General features: G+C 47.1%; 1 protein-coding gene across 3 annotated transcripts in view; it reads left to right on the top strand.

The window, feature by feature from the left end:
• Nucleotides 1–4,835: 4,835 nt before the first annotated feature.
• Nucleotides 4,836–13,067, top strand: part of PCNT (pericentrin) — a 115,222-nt gene continuing 106,990 nt past the window's right edge. For all 3 annotated transcript variants that reach the window (XM_012780084.3, XM_012780083.3, XM_012780079.3), the window contains exons 1-2: nucleotides 4,836–5,082; nucleotides 7,382–7,600. In XM_012780084.3, coding sequence (XP_012635538.2) covers nucleotides 5,026–5,082; nucleotides 7,382–7,600 — 276 coding nt within the window. In that variant the 5' untranslated portion in view covers nucleotides 4,836–5,025. The remainder of the gene's footprint in view (nucleotides 5,083–7,381; nucleotides 7,601–13,067) is intronic.

The following is a 13,067-nucleotide window of genomic DNA, read 5'->3' as shown; positions in this document are numbered from 1 at the left end:
GTTCAAGTGGGCATAGACTTGTTAGACAGGGTTTTTTTTTTTTCTTTAAATAGGCTTTTTTAGAACAGTTTTAGATTTACAGGAAAGTTGAGAAAATAGTACCTGAACAGTTCCTACTTACAGCTCCCCCTATTATGAACTTGTATATTAGTATACTACATTTGTTACAATTAATGAACCAATATCCAGACATTATTAAGGTCCATACTTTATTCAATTTCCTCAGTTTTTTGCCTAATGTCCCTAATGTGGTATCCCATCATGATAATCAGTGTCCCACATGACACGTGGTTGTCACGTATCCTTGGGCTCCTCTTGGCTGTGACAGCGCCTCAGCCTTGCCTTGTTTTTGATGACCTGGAGAGTTTTTTGTTTTGTTTTGTTTTGTTTTTTTTGAGACAGAGTCTCGCTTGTTGCCCAGGCTAGAGTGAGTGCCTTGGCGTCAGCCTAGCTCACAGCAACCTCAAACTCCTGGGCTCAAGAGATCCTTCTGCCTCAGCCTCCCGAGTAGCTGGGACTACAGGCATGCGCCACCATGCCCGGCTAATTTTTTGTATATATGTTAGTTGGCCAATTAATTTCTTTCTATTTATAGTAGAGACGGGGTCTCGCTCTTGCTCAGGCTGGTTTTGAACTCCTGACCTCGAGCAATCTGCCCGCCTCGGCCTCCCAAGAGCTAGGATTACAGGAGTGAGCCACCTCGCCCAGCCACCTGGAGAGTTTTGAAGGGCACTGGCAGGTATTTTGTAGAATGTCCTGCAACTGAAACTTGTATGATGTTCTGTCATGGTTAGACTGGGCTTGCTGGTTTTGGAGGATCACAGAGGTGAAATGCAACGGCTGTCACCTCCCGTATCAAAGGCACACACTGTCAAGGGACTCATCTCTGTGATGTGGACCTGGGCACCTGGCTGAGGTGAAGTCTGTCAGGTTCCTCCACCATAAAGTGGCACTTTGTCCTCTTTTCTTTGCAGTCGGTCTTCTTTGGGGGGCAGTCACTAAGCACAGCTCACACTTGAGGGGTGGGGAGTTGTGTTCTCTCTCCTTGAGGGCATGTACATAATGTGAAGCTTTTTACTTATTTTTATTTTTTATCTGCATTCCTGATTCTCAGCATCTATGACAGATTTTTTTTTTTTTTTTGAGAATCAATCTCTCTGTTGTTATTTTACATTGATAATTTTTTTTTTCTTTTTTTGAGACAGAGTCTCGCTTGTTGCCCAGGCTAGAGTGAGTGCCGTGGCGTCAGCCTAGCTCACAGCAACCTCAAACTCCTGGGCTCAAGCAATCCTGCTGCCTCAGCCTCCCGAGTAGCTGGGACTACAGGCATGCGCCACCATGCCCGGCTAATTTTATATATATATTAGTTGGCCAATTAATTTCTTTCTATTTATAGTATAAACGGGGTCTCGCTCCTGCTCAGGCTGGTTTCGAACTCCTGACCTCGAGCAATCCGCCCGCCTCAGCCTCCCAGAGTGCTAGGATTACAGGCGTGAGCCACCGCGCCCGGCTACATTGATAATTTTAACATATGACTTTTTGTTTTTCTTGAGACAGAGTCTCACTCTGTTGTCCGGGCTAGAGTGCCCGGACAACCTCAAACTCCTGGGCTCAAGCAATCCTTCTGCCTCAGCCTCCTGAGTAGCTACAGGGACTACAGGCATGTGCCAACATGCCTGGCTGATTTTTTCTATATATTTGTAGTTGTCCAGCTAATTTCTTTCTATTTATAGTAGAGATGGGGGTCTCACTATTGCTCAGGCTGGTTTCGAACTCCTGACCTCGAGCAATCCTCCTGCCTCAGCCTCCCAGAGTGCTAGGATTACAGGCATGAGCCACCATGCCCAGCCTATGACAACTTTTTATTTTTTTTTGTTTTTACAACTTTTTAATAGTTAAAAATAGATTGAAATAAGACTCAGGTCCAACATTTGCAGAGGCCCTCTTGAATGTCCATGGAAATGACTCTGGGGTTTCAAAACCCTGGAACACAGTTCCAACTGAAGAACTGGGCACATCACCCCCACCAAGTTTTAAATATATCATGTGAGATAAAGTAGCAAATGTAAGAAGCTGTGTGTGCTCCTTTCTGCTGCCAGTGTCATTTCACAAGCCCCTGACTCTGTGACAACGTGCATCTGTCCAGAAGGGTGCTTTGAAGACAAAATGGGATAGAGCACATGGTCCCACATCTCTTGCCTGAGTCACTATATTCCCTAATAGATAAACAGCCCTGCCTTGCCTTTCCCTACACATAAGACGACGTCTGATGGGGTTACCGATTATGCCTCTGAAATCGATAACCAGATGCACTGTCCTCTTACACTGAAACCTTGATGTGATTTGCACGTAATGAATCTCTACTGACTGTGAACTAAAACACCGTGTGGGAGCAGTCTGAAAGACTTCAGCTGGGCTGGGCTATAGTCCTCAGTAAGACTTCCGAATAAAACTACCTTTAATTCTTTAAAAGCTTGATTTCTTTTTTTTTTTCTTCAGTCAACAACTATAAGACAAAAAAATTGAGAGATTCACAAAATCTGGGTCCCTGACTGCTCTTGCAAAGTCTGATCCTGGGGTCTGCCCAGTCCCCACGCCTCAGGCTGTTGTCTGCCTGACCCCTGAGCCACTGCCCCCCCACCCCCACCAATTGGGTGGTTGCTTGAACCACCCAATTCTACACCTGGGAACCAGGAGCCCTCTGGACTGGAGCTGCGACTGGAAACCCCACGCACTACACGAAGGGCTGTGGTCTGACTAGGCAGGAGGACGACCTTCTGGGATCAAGTTTCTGGGGCTTCCTGAAGGAGATTTAAGCTGTAGTTGCTCAGAACTGTGTCTTGCTGAGGTTGCAAGATAAGCTTGTATGAGTAAGGCGTCACTCTAGCGGTAAGAGAAGGTGTTAGTTACTGTTACTATTATTTAATCTGAGAGAAGGGAGCAAACAAACATTTTTTCTTGCAATAAACTGTATTCAAGTGAAGGCACATGAACAAGTGAACAGAATAAAAAGAAGCCCAGAAACCCTCTCTCATATCATCAAGGACAGACGTCTAGCACATTAAATGTAACGAGATAGTGGGGCTTACTTGAAGTAATATTTCAGAAAGGTGAGGCCTACCCAAGGTCACCCACCCCACCTTGGCTTTCATGCCACCTTCTCTGCAAGAGAAGACATCTGTGTAGGCACCTAAAGTACAGCACCAACCTACCAGCTTTACAACTCACATCTGTAGCAGAGGCGGGTTTTTATACGCATTTACACTTTTTCACAGGGAGAAACCAATTGAGGCACACCAGTTCAATGGTTTCCCACCCTCTCCTCCATAATTTGCAACTGAATGGAGCTCTGTCCCATTTCCAGACTCTAACCAGGGGGTTTGCTTTCCTCTTTTTAATAGCAAAGGGGGAGAGGCAGATTGTGCTGAGAACAGGTGAAGGGAGGCTGGGGATATTAAACCACTCAGACAAACATGCTTGCCGCTTGGGGCCTGTTGGGCACATCCACCCTCGCTGACACTGTGAGGGACACCTGCAAGGTGAGAAAACTTTGGATTAACATCAATAAGTCAGAGCTTAACTCCAAGGAGCTTGATTACACTAAAAGCATTTGACTGTTCATCAAAACTTTGGGTTATGAATTAAAACACTGCATTGTGCCCACATCTGGACATACAGGTTCAAGTAAAGTTTGAAGCTAAGAAACAATGATTTGAGACTTCAGGTTTCCGCACAGACCATGAATTCATAGCCAAAGCCACATTCCTTTTCTCTTTAAAAACATTTTTTTGATAGTTTTTTTTTTTTTTTTGGTAACAGACAAGGCCTCACTCTGTCGCTCAGGCTGAAATGCAGTGGCATCATCACAGCTCACTGCAGCCTCAAACTCCAGGGCTCATAGTGATTCTCCTGCCTCAGCTTCCCAAGTACCTGGAACTACAGGCAACACCACACCTGGCTGATTTTTCTATTTTTGTAGAGACGGAGTCTCGCTCTTGCGCAGGCTGGTCTCGAACTGCTGGTCTCCTGCCATTCTCCCGCCTTGGCCCCCCACAATCCTAGGATTACAGGAGTGAGCCACCTCGCCCAGCCTAGTTTTTAGAACAGTTTTAGGTTCACAGAAAGATTGAGTGGGAATACAACATGTTCCTTTTTAAGAACCACTTGCAATAATATATTTGGAATGATTCGCCCACACATTTCATTCTTGATCCGTTTCCACTTGAGAAGAGACAGCTTTTGCCTTTCACTGGACCGGCCCTCTCCTTCTCCGGTGGAGCACTGGGTGCAACGACTGTCACCTAAAGCGGCAACCTAGCTGCGCTTTATCCTCCGGAGACCGACAGACCGTGGCTGCAAGTCAGCCCTCCGGAGCCTCCGTCCTCGCGGTTCACGGAGGGGCCCGGCCGGAACAGACAGAAGCCCAGGCCTGCGACTGCGCCTACCCGCGGGCTCCGAGTGCCGCCGCCAGCACCGAAGCCCTCACCGCGCCTGCTCAGGGGGCCGCTCGCGGCAGAGCTGCGGGGACGGGGGCGACGGCCGTAGGCGGCCGTGGGCCCCCCTGTCCCTGCAATGCCGGGTGCCGCAGGGCCGCCGGCCCCGGGGCCACTAGTCAGTGACTCGGAGCAGTGCGGGAAGCGCAGCTGAAGCCCACGGAGGCAGCGACGCTGGGCGCGCCGCGGCCTGGGCGGGTTTTTGAAATAGGCCTACCACAGCGCGCGCCGAGGCCCGTGCGCCCCAGTCATTGGTCCTTGCGGAGGAGGCGGGCACATCACCGGCCAATTGGAGGACGGCAATAGGCCGGGGCGGTGATCCGCTCAGGTCGCGCGGTTCCGAGCGCGCGTGCGCGAATGCAGGCCCGCGGCCCTGATTGGCCGGTGAGTCGGGCGGGGCAGGCGCAGCTGCGTGACAGTTGCCGAGGGGGTCGAGCGAGCCCGGCGAGGGGGAGGGAGTGTAAACAGAGCGAAGGCGACGACGCGTTGGCCCGGCCGTCCCTAGGCGACCCGCGAGGAGTTCCAGAGGAAGATGGAAGCAGCTGAGTCAGAGCAGCGGCGCAGAAAGGTGGAGGCCGGGAGAGCGAAGGTAAACACAGTGCCTCCTCTCGCTGCTCCGGCGTGAAGTCCTAGGGCAGGCTCCGGTGCCCGCCACCGCACCCTGCCGGGAGCGTACGCAGTCGGGCTGGGGTCGCCGCCGAAGTCTCGGGGTTCGCGCGGGCTCCCGGGGCTTCTTGGTCGCCGCCATCATGAATCCACCGCCTTCAGCCTAGGCCCGCCCTCGCCGCGGCCCCAGCCAATCAGCGGCCTGGGCGCGCAGCGCCTCGCGGGGCGGGCCCGGCGCGGGGCAGGTCGGGGCGGGGCGGGGCGAGCCTGCGCCTGCGCAGTGGCCGGGTGGGCGTTGAGTATGGGCCCTGCGGGCCGCGCTGCCGGGGAAACCTGACGGCTTGTATCCCAGGGGCGGCCGCTCCTCCGGTCGCCGCGCACCCTTGGGCCGGGCTCTGCTCCGGGGCACGTGGCGCTGCAGAGCCGTCCTCAGGGCTGGTCTCCCTTTCAGATTTTCCTCTCACTTGGAATTCTGTCACGGTGTGACAGAGGGTCTCGCCCTGTCGCCCGGCTCGAGGGCAGTGGCGTCACCACGGCTCGCTGCAGCCCAGAACTCCCAGGCTCAAACGGTCCTCCTGCCTCAGCCTCTCCAGTGGCCGGTTTCTCTTACTCATTGTAGAGCCGGGGTCTCACTATGTTGCCCAACTGGTCTCCAGGCTCTGGACTCAAGGTCACAGTGAGCCACCAGGCCTGGCTTGCGAGTTTTTGGCATGTGAGAAAGTCCTCTCTTGGTGCGCAGGAGCTGGCGGCACGTGCCCCGCTGTGGAGCGCCTCCCCGGGTGCCCCTCCAGGGTGCGGGCGCTGCGGTGGGCTCCGTGTGGCTTGGAGCCAGGTTTCTCTGAGGGAGCTTACATCACATCCTTCTGCCCCCCGTTTTTCAGTAAAGAAAATACGCCCCATTTGGCACTCACTATTCTCAGGACATACTGTCACACAGTGAGGGTGAGCCACATGAGCTTGTGTTTGAGGTCAAACGGTGCAACTTTCGGAATTTCATACTGATCAGTAAGCAGGTGTTTAGTGCTAGTTCCTTCCCTCGAGGAAACCACAGGGCCACCGCATTATAGAAAATAACTGGAGGAGTGAGACAGTGACAGGGACAGGCAGGTGACAGGCAGAGGCCAGAGTGGCCTCACTTAGGCTTCCCGTGGTGGTGAGACTTTTGACTGGGGTTTGAGAGAGAGACCTGGCACATACGTGGGCCAGGAGGTGAAAGGGAACCCAAAGTTTAGCAGTTACTTTGTTCCCTGAGCTTGCTGGTTTGTAGCATTGAGGGTGAGGAAGGAACAAGATATCTTTTGCTGGGCAAGGTGGGTCAGAAGCCAGGTCTGTGCTGCAGAGAGAGAACTCTGCCACAGATGGTTGGATGTGATGGAGGATGGCATTAAAATAAATGAAGATGAGATTGTTTTTGATGGCAGTCTGTCCTTGAGAGCCTTTTTCTCATGAAATGGGCTTGTGTAATTTTCCTGTGTCACGTGAAATTGTGCACTTGTATTATTTACACAAATGTTTGTTAAATGCATTTGTTTTATAGCCACAGTTGTTATTTGAGGGAAGAGATGTCCCCCTGTGAAAAGCTGATGTTAGATCTCATACCTTTTGACTAAGGTGTCAGTGGGAGGTGGTGTGTGCACATAGTCTAAAACCTTGGATTTGAGGGACTGAACAGCTAGGTTGTGCTTTCTGATGGGCGACATTCTGTCTAGGTCCCTGGTGCTTTGGTGAGCTGTGTCGTGAAAAATAGAACATCCGATTTCATAAAGGAAGATGTTAGATTGACCTGGCTTAATTAATTTTTTGCTATTTCTGAACCTTGTCTCAGATTCTATGGTTAGCTAGGAAGTTTTGGCTGGGCTATATATTTCCTAGATTGGGGGAAGATAGGGGAAAGAAAGGAGAGGTTTAGCTTTTATATAATTTTAGACCTTCAATATGCCTTAAGCTATGAGTCTTTTAAATAGATGTTTTTTTAAAAGTTTTATTTTTCTGTTAACTGCAAAGGGCTAGAAAAGCAATTCTGCCCATTGGCTGTGTTGTTTTCTTTTGTCTGTATGGAGGCATAATTAGCAGTCCTCATTGTTAGATTCTTTGGATATAGTTCTGAACTTAGCCCTAGTGTCATCGATGTCTGTGACTAAGCAGTCTATTGGCCAGGTGTGGCTGAGTGGACTGAGTCAGCCCTAGGGCCTCATGTTCCCCACCAGTCTGTGGACCTTGTGGTTCTGTTATTTTTTTCTCACTTACCTTTGCCTTTACTACTTCTCTACGTTTTTGCGCAGCTTGCTCACTTCCGACAGAGAAAAGCAAAAGGTGACTGTGCGAATTCGGAGAAAAAGACGTCGAAGAGGAAGGGCTCGGCTGTCGATGCGCCTGTCCAGGAGGAGGGTCCGGTAGCCACCGACGATGACGACGGCACACGCGTTGTAGGAGGGGGTGTTTGCAAAAGCACGGCGTGTATCGACAGCCCTGATGGGGCAGGAGGGGCGTTTGCAGCTCAGGTAGATTTACTCAGTGTTGTGTTTTAACATTTTGCCAATCTTATAGTTATCAATAGCATAATTTACTAAAAGTGATCTTTGGTCTTGTTTTGCCTTTTAAAAGTGGGTCAAGAGGGTTTTATTTTACTTTACAAAAGGTGAGTCAATTTTTATTGTTTACCCTTAATAAATGTTTTATCTTTTTTATATGATTTTGAGAAATTTTGGATTGACTGCTTGAAGGCAAGTATCAGTTGCTTGCTTTGGTAGTGGAAGTTTTACAGCTGTGAGTTTTTTGTGTGGGGGTGTGTGTATCAACCCCTTTAACAGGTGTTTATGGGATACTTATAATATTTCTCTTTTTTGTTGTTGTTTTTTTGAGATAGAGTCTCAGTCTGTTGCCCTGGCTAGAGTGCCATGACATCAGCCTATCTCACAGCAACCTCAAACTCCTGGGCTCAAGCAATCCTCCTGCCTTAGCCTCCTGAGTAGCTGGGACTACAGGCATGTGGGACCATGCCCAACTAATTTTTTCTATATATTTTTAGTTGGCCAATTAATTTCTTTCTATTTTTAGTAGAGATGGGATCTAGCTCTTGCTCAGGCTGGTGTCCAACTCCTGATCTTGAGCAATCCTCCTGCCTCGGCCTCCCAGAGTGCTAGGATTATAGGCGTGAGCCACCATGCCCGGCCTGGATACTTATAATATTTCTTCACCTACTCTCAGGTGCACCTGTGTGTCATCTTTGTCCTTTGCCTTTTCCTTGGAGGCAGGATGAGGAGGGAAGGAGGGAAGATGTGTTGCTGGGGAAAATGGAGGCTGCTGCGTGAGACCTGTGAGCTTCACAGGGGTGTCCCCATGGGCAGCCGTGGCAGGTGTGTGGGCACTGAGGGTGCTGAGGGTGAAGGTCCTCATGGCCTCGCTGGCACCTCCAGCTCTGCTCTGGGTGGGCTCTCTTTGGGGCTTCTTTTTGTGTCAGTTATAACTGAGAGGCCTTGAATTTTGAGTATCCCTGCAGTGTGCAACAGGGCGGGTTTAGGTGTCTGGAAAACTAGTGGACAAGGCAGAATGTGGCTCAATGTCTTGATGTGTCCAGCTTGCTTGCTGGAAAAAAAATGGACTTGTTGTCGATGTATGAAATTTGTGATTTTCTGCCTACAAATCTGGAATTTTGCTTCTTTTGAAGAATTATAAGACCTTGCTATGGTGCTGCCTTAGTCTTGAGGAGCAGCTGCCCAGAGCTCTCTGGGGGCCACGTCTGTAGACCTGCCTATGTCCAGTTCACTGTCCCTCCACTCCTGTCGTCTGGCAGGCCTGGGGCTGATTGTCAGCTGCTGTTCGTCATTGTCCTCTCATCATTTCTCTTAGGGGAGAGCAGGTCTTCTGGGCTGTGTCTCATAGCTGAAAAAGTGAAAGCTGTGTTGGGAGGGCCAAGTGTTACTCCCAGTGGTTTTTCTCTGTATGTTTCCTGCCTGAGCTCTTTAAAGAGAAAAGCTCATGATGTATAATTAACATTTATTACTATTTTTTAAAACTTTCAAATCAGAGAAGTCTTTTTTTTTTTTTTTTTTTTTGAGACAGAGTCTCGCTTTGTTGCCCAGGCTAGAGTGAGTGCCGTGGCGTCAGCCTAGCTCACAGCAACCTCAAACTCCTGGGCTCGAGTGATCCTTCTGCCTCAGCCTCCCGGGTAGCTGGGACTACAGGCATGCGCCACCATGCCCGGCTAATTTTTTGTATATATATCAGTTGGCCAATTAATTTCTTTCTATTTATAGTAGAGACGGGGTCTCGCTCTTGCTCAGGCTGGTTTTGAACTCCTGACCTTGAGCAATCCGCCCGCCTCGGCCTCCCAAGAGCTAGGATTACAGGCGTGAGCCACAGCGCCCGGCCCAGAGAAGTCTTTTTTAAACTTTAAATTAAAAATTGGGAAGCTCTGACTCAGGTGGGGCAAGGGCAATATACGTAACCCAACATTTGTACCCCCATAGTATGCTGAAATAAAAAAAAAAAAAATTAAAAAAATTGGCCAGGCCATCTCAACTTAGTATTCCTGGGGGGAAATAATTGGCCAGGTGCAGTGGCTCGCACCTGTAATCCTAGCACTCTGGGAGGCAGAGGTGGGAGGATCGAAAGTAAATAAAAGAATTTTTTTTTTTTTTTTTTTTTTTTGAGACAGAGTCTCACTTTGTTGCCCAGGCTAGAGTGAGTGCCGTGGCGTCAGCCTAGCTCACAGCAACCTCAGACTCCTGGGCTCAAGCGATCCTCCTGCCTCAGCCTCCCAAGTATCTGGGACTATAGGCATGTGCCACCATGCCCGGCTAATATTTTCTATATATATTAGTTGGCCAGTTAATTTCTTTCTACTTATAGTAGAGACGGGGTCTCGCTCTTGCTCAGGCTGGTTTCGAATTCCTGACCTCAAGCAATCGGCCCGCCTTGGCCTCCCAGAGTGCTAGGATTACAGACATGAGCCACCGCGCCCGACTAAATAAATGAATTTTAACTTCTCATTTTGAAATAATGCCAGACTTACAAAAATTTTGTGAAAACTAGCATAGAGTTCCTGTATACCCTTTACCTGGCTTCTTGAAATGTTAACATCATATAAAATCTTAGTACAGTTATCAAAGCCAGTTTTGGCTAACAGTGGAAATGCTGTGAGCTAATGGATGGGCCTGACACAGAGTTTTCCACCCTCTCACTGTTGCCCTTTTCTGGCCTGTGATTCTGTCTTGTGTTTCAGTGTTAGGGCTCCTTAGTCTCCTCCAATGTGGGACAGCTTTTCAGTCTTCCTTTGACACTTTTGGAGAGTACTAGCCAGTTATTTTGTAGACTACCTGTCCATTTTGCGACATAGCAAGACCCTGTCTCTACAAAAAATACTGAAAATTAGCCGAGCGTGGTGGTGGCACCTGTAGTCTCAGCTACTCAAGAGGCTGAGGTTTGCTGGGTGTTTTCTCCTGGTTAAATTCAGGTTGTGTGTTTTGGCAAGAGCATCGTGTGGCAGTGATGATGTTCCCTGTTTGTTGCATCGCACAAGGGCACATGGTTATTGATGTTTGATAGATCTTTTTACTGGCGATGCTAACTTAGGTTACTACGGTGCCTGCCAGCTTTCTCCTGATAGAAAAATTACTATTTTTCCCTGGTAGTTAACAAGTATATTATGTAGAGATACTTAGAGACTCTGCAAATATCCTGTTTCTCATCATACATTCTTCCATTAATTTTAACTCTTATCTGTGATTCTTGCCTGAACAAATACCACTGTGGTGTGGTGTTGGCCAAATGATGACTTTATGTTTCCATCATTCCAGCTACATGCATTAATTGGCATTCTCCTGTAAGGACTGTTGCTTCTCCCTAATTTACTTAGTTATTCAGTTATTTATGCTGGTATGGACTTATGCTGGACTAACTATGGATGTTTATTCTGTGGGTTTTAATCCATCATATCAATATTTTATTTTGTTGCTGACATACATGGATTTGGGTGTTGGGAGCAACTTCAAATTGCCTTGTGTGCCCTTTCAACACACCCTTGTCATTTTCTGACTTCTGCCTTTCTGGCACCAACATTTTCCAGGCTTATTTTGTCCTTTCCCTGTGGCAGCCCTGGAATCAACCATTTCTTCAAGGATCCCTGGTTCCTTTTAGTGGAGAATGGTCTTCAGAAATGAAGAGCTGGGTGCTAAGGTGTGCTTATTGTTGGGGTGTCATTGCTCCTAGGCTTTGCCAACAGAGCCAGGAAATATACACACATACATCTGTATCTGGTTTTTTTTTTCTCTCTGTATAGTGAAAACCATGTGTTCAGACTAATACCTTCAATTTTAAGCTCACAGCAAATTCAAATTCCTGAGCTTAAGAGATCCTCCTGCCTCATCCTCCTAAGTAGCTGGGCCTACAGGCATGTGCCACCGTGCCTGACTAATTTTTTAATATATATTTTTAGTTGGGCAATTCATTTCTTTCCATTTATAGTAGAGATGGGTCTCACTCTTGCTCAGGCTGGTTTCGAACTGACCTTGAGCAATCCACCTGCCTCGGCCACCCGGAGAGCTAGGATTACAGGCGTGAGCCACCACACCGGCCATAGAATTCATTCCAGGTTTTCCCTTTTCTTTAATTTGAACTCCTTTTTGATAGTGAGACACCTGGCCATCTTCATCTGTAATATATTTACATATTTGCTCAACCCTAAATACAAATTAGTTTCAGAATCGCTAACCCACATTCTTTGAAAGACAGATTTACTCAGAGTAAAATATTTTTGTATGGTTCTGTCTTTAGCATGAAGTGTGTAGTCAAAGTACTGTGCTTCTCAGTTAAGCTGTTTTTTTCCTTACCTCTTCAGTGTGGTCGTTCTATTCATCTGCAACACAGTTTCACTTGTTTTATAGTTTTATTCTATTTTGTTTCCTCATAAGTCTAGGTTGTAATTAATTTTATTTAATTATGTTTTGAGTAAATGAAACATTGCTATGTCTAAAAGTCAGAACTGTGCTGAGAATGTTGTTTCTTCCTTGTCCTTGTTCCTGTCCCCCTTTCTTTCCACCCACTCACACCCACCCCACCTCCTGTGATGGTCTCTTTAGTTTCTGGTTTATCCTTCCTGTATTTCTTTTTGCACAGGGAGTAAATAAATTCATGTGTGTATTACATGTTTCCTTTGTATGAGGAAGGTAGCGTACTATAGATAACCGTAGGCACTTGGGTTTGAAACTGTAACAATGTACCTTGAAATCATATCACTTCCAGATATCTTCCTCTCTCATATTTTTATAGCCCCATAATATTCCCTTGGTAAGATACACATAGTTTATTCAACCACTGTCCTATGAATGAGCATTTAGATTGTTTCTAATAGTTCACTTTACAGACAATTCTGAGGTGAATAAACTTGCATATGTAGTTTTGCATTATTTGAGGTATATTTTCAGGGTAAATTCCTAGAAGTAGTCAAAAGGTAAGTATATACGTAGCTTTGATATTGTTGAATTCCCTAAAATAAGACCTGTACCAATTTGAATTTTCATCAGTAAAGTATGAGATTGCCTGTTTCTCTACAGCCTTGCCAACATGATGTCTTGTCACACTTTTAAATTTTGATAATACATGGTTTCATTTTTCTGGGCTCAATTCTTAGGACTGGTATGATTGGATCCTATGGTAGGTGTGTGTTTAACTTTTAAAAAAACTTCAGAAAATAGTTTTCCGAAGTAGTTGTACCATTTTGCATTCCTGCCAATAGTGTTTGAGAGTTTGAGTTCCTCCATATCCATGCTAGCACGTGATATGATCAGTCTTTGCAGGTCTAGCCATTTTAAGAGAAGTTCTAATGGAATTTCATTATGGTTTTCATCTACATTTCCCTAGTGACTAATGATGTTGATTGTCTTTATACATGCTTATTTGCTATCCCTGTATCTTCTTTGGTGAAATGTCTGTTCAATTATTTTCCCTTTAAAAAAAGGATAGATTTTT

Source organism: Microcebus murinus, chromosome 1, assembly GCF_040939455.1.
Source record: "Microcebus murinus isolate Inina chromosome 1, M.murinus_Inina_mat1.0, whole genome shotgun sequence".
In the NCBI taxonomy this organism is placed as follows: Eukaryota; Metazoa; Chordata; class Mammalia; order Primates; family Cheirogaleidae; genus Microcebus; species Microcebus murinus.
This window is presented reverse-complemented; position numbering and strand designations above follow the sequence as displayed.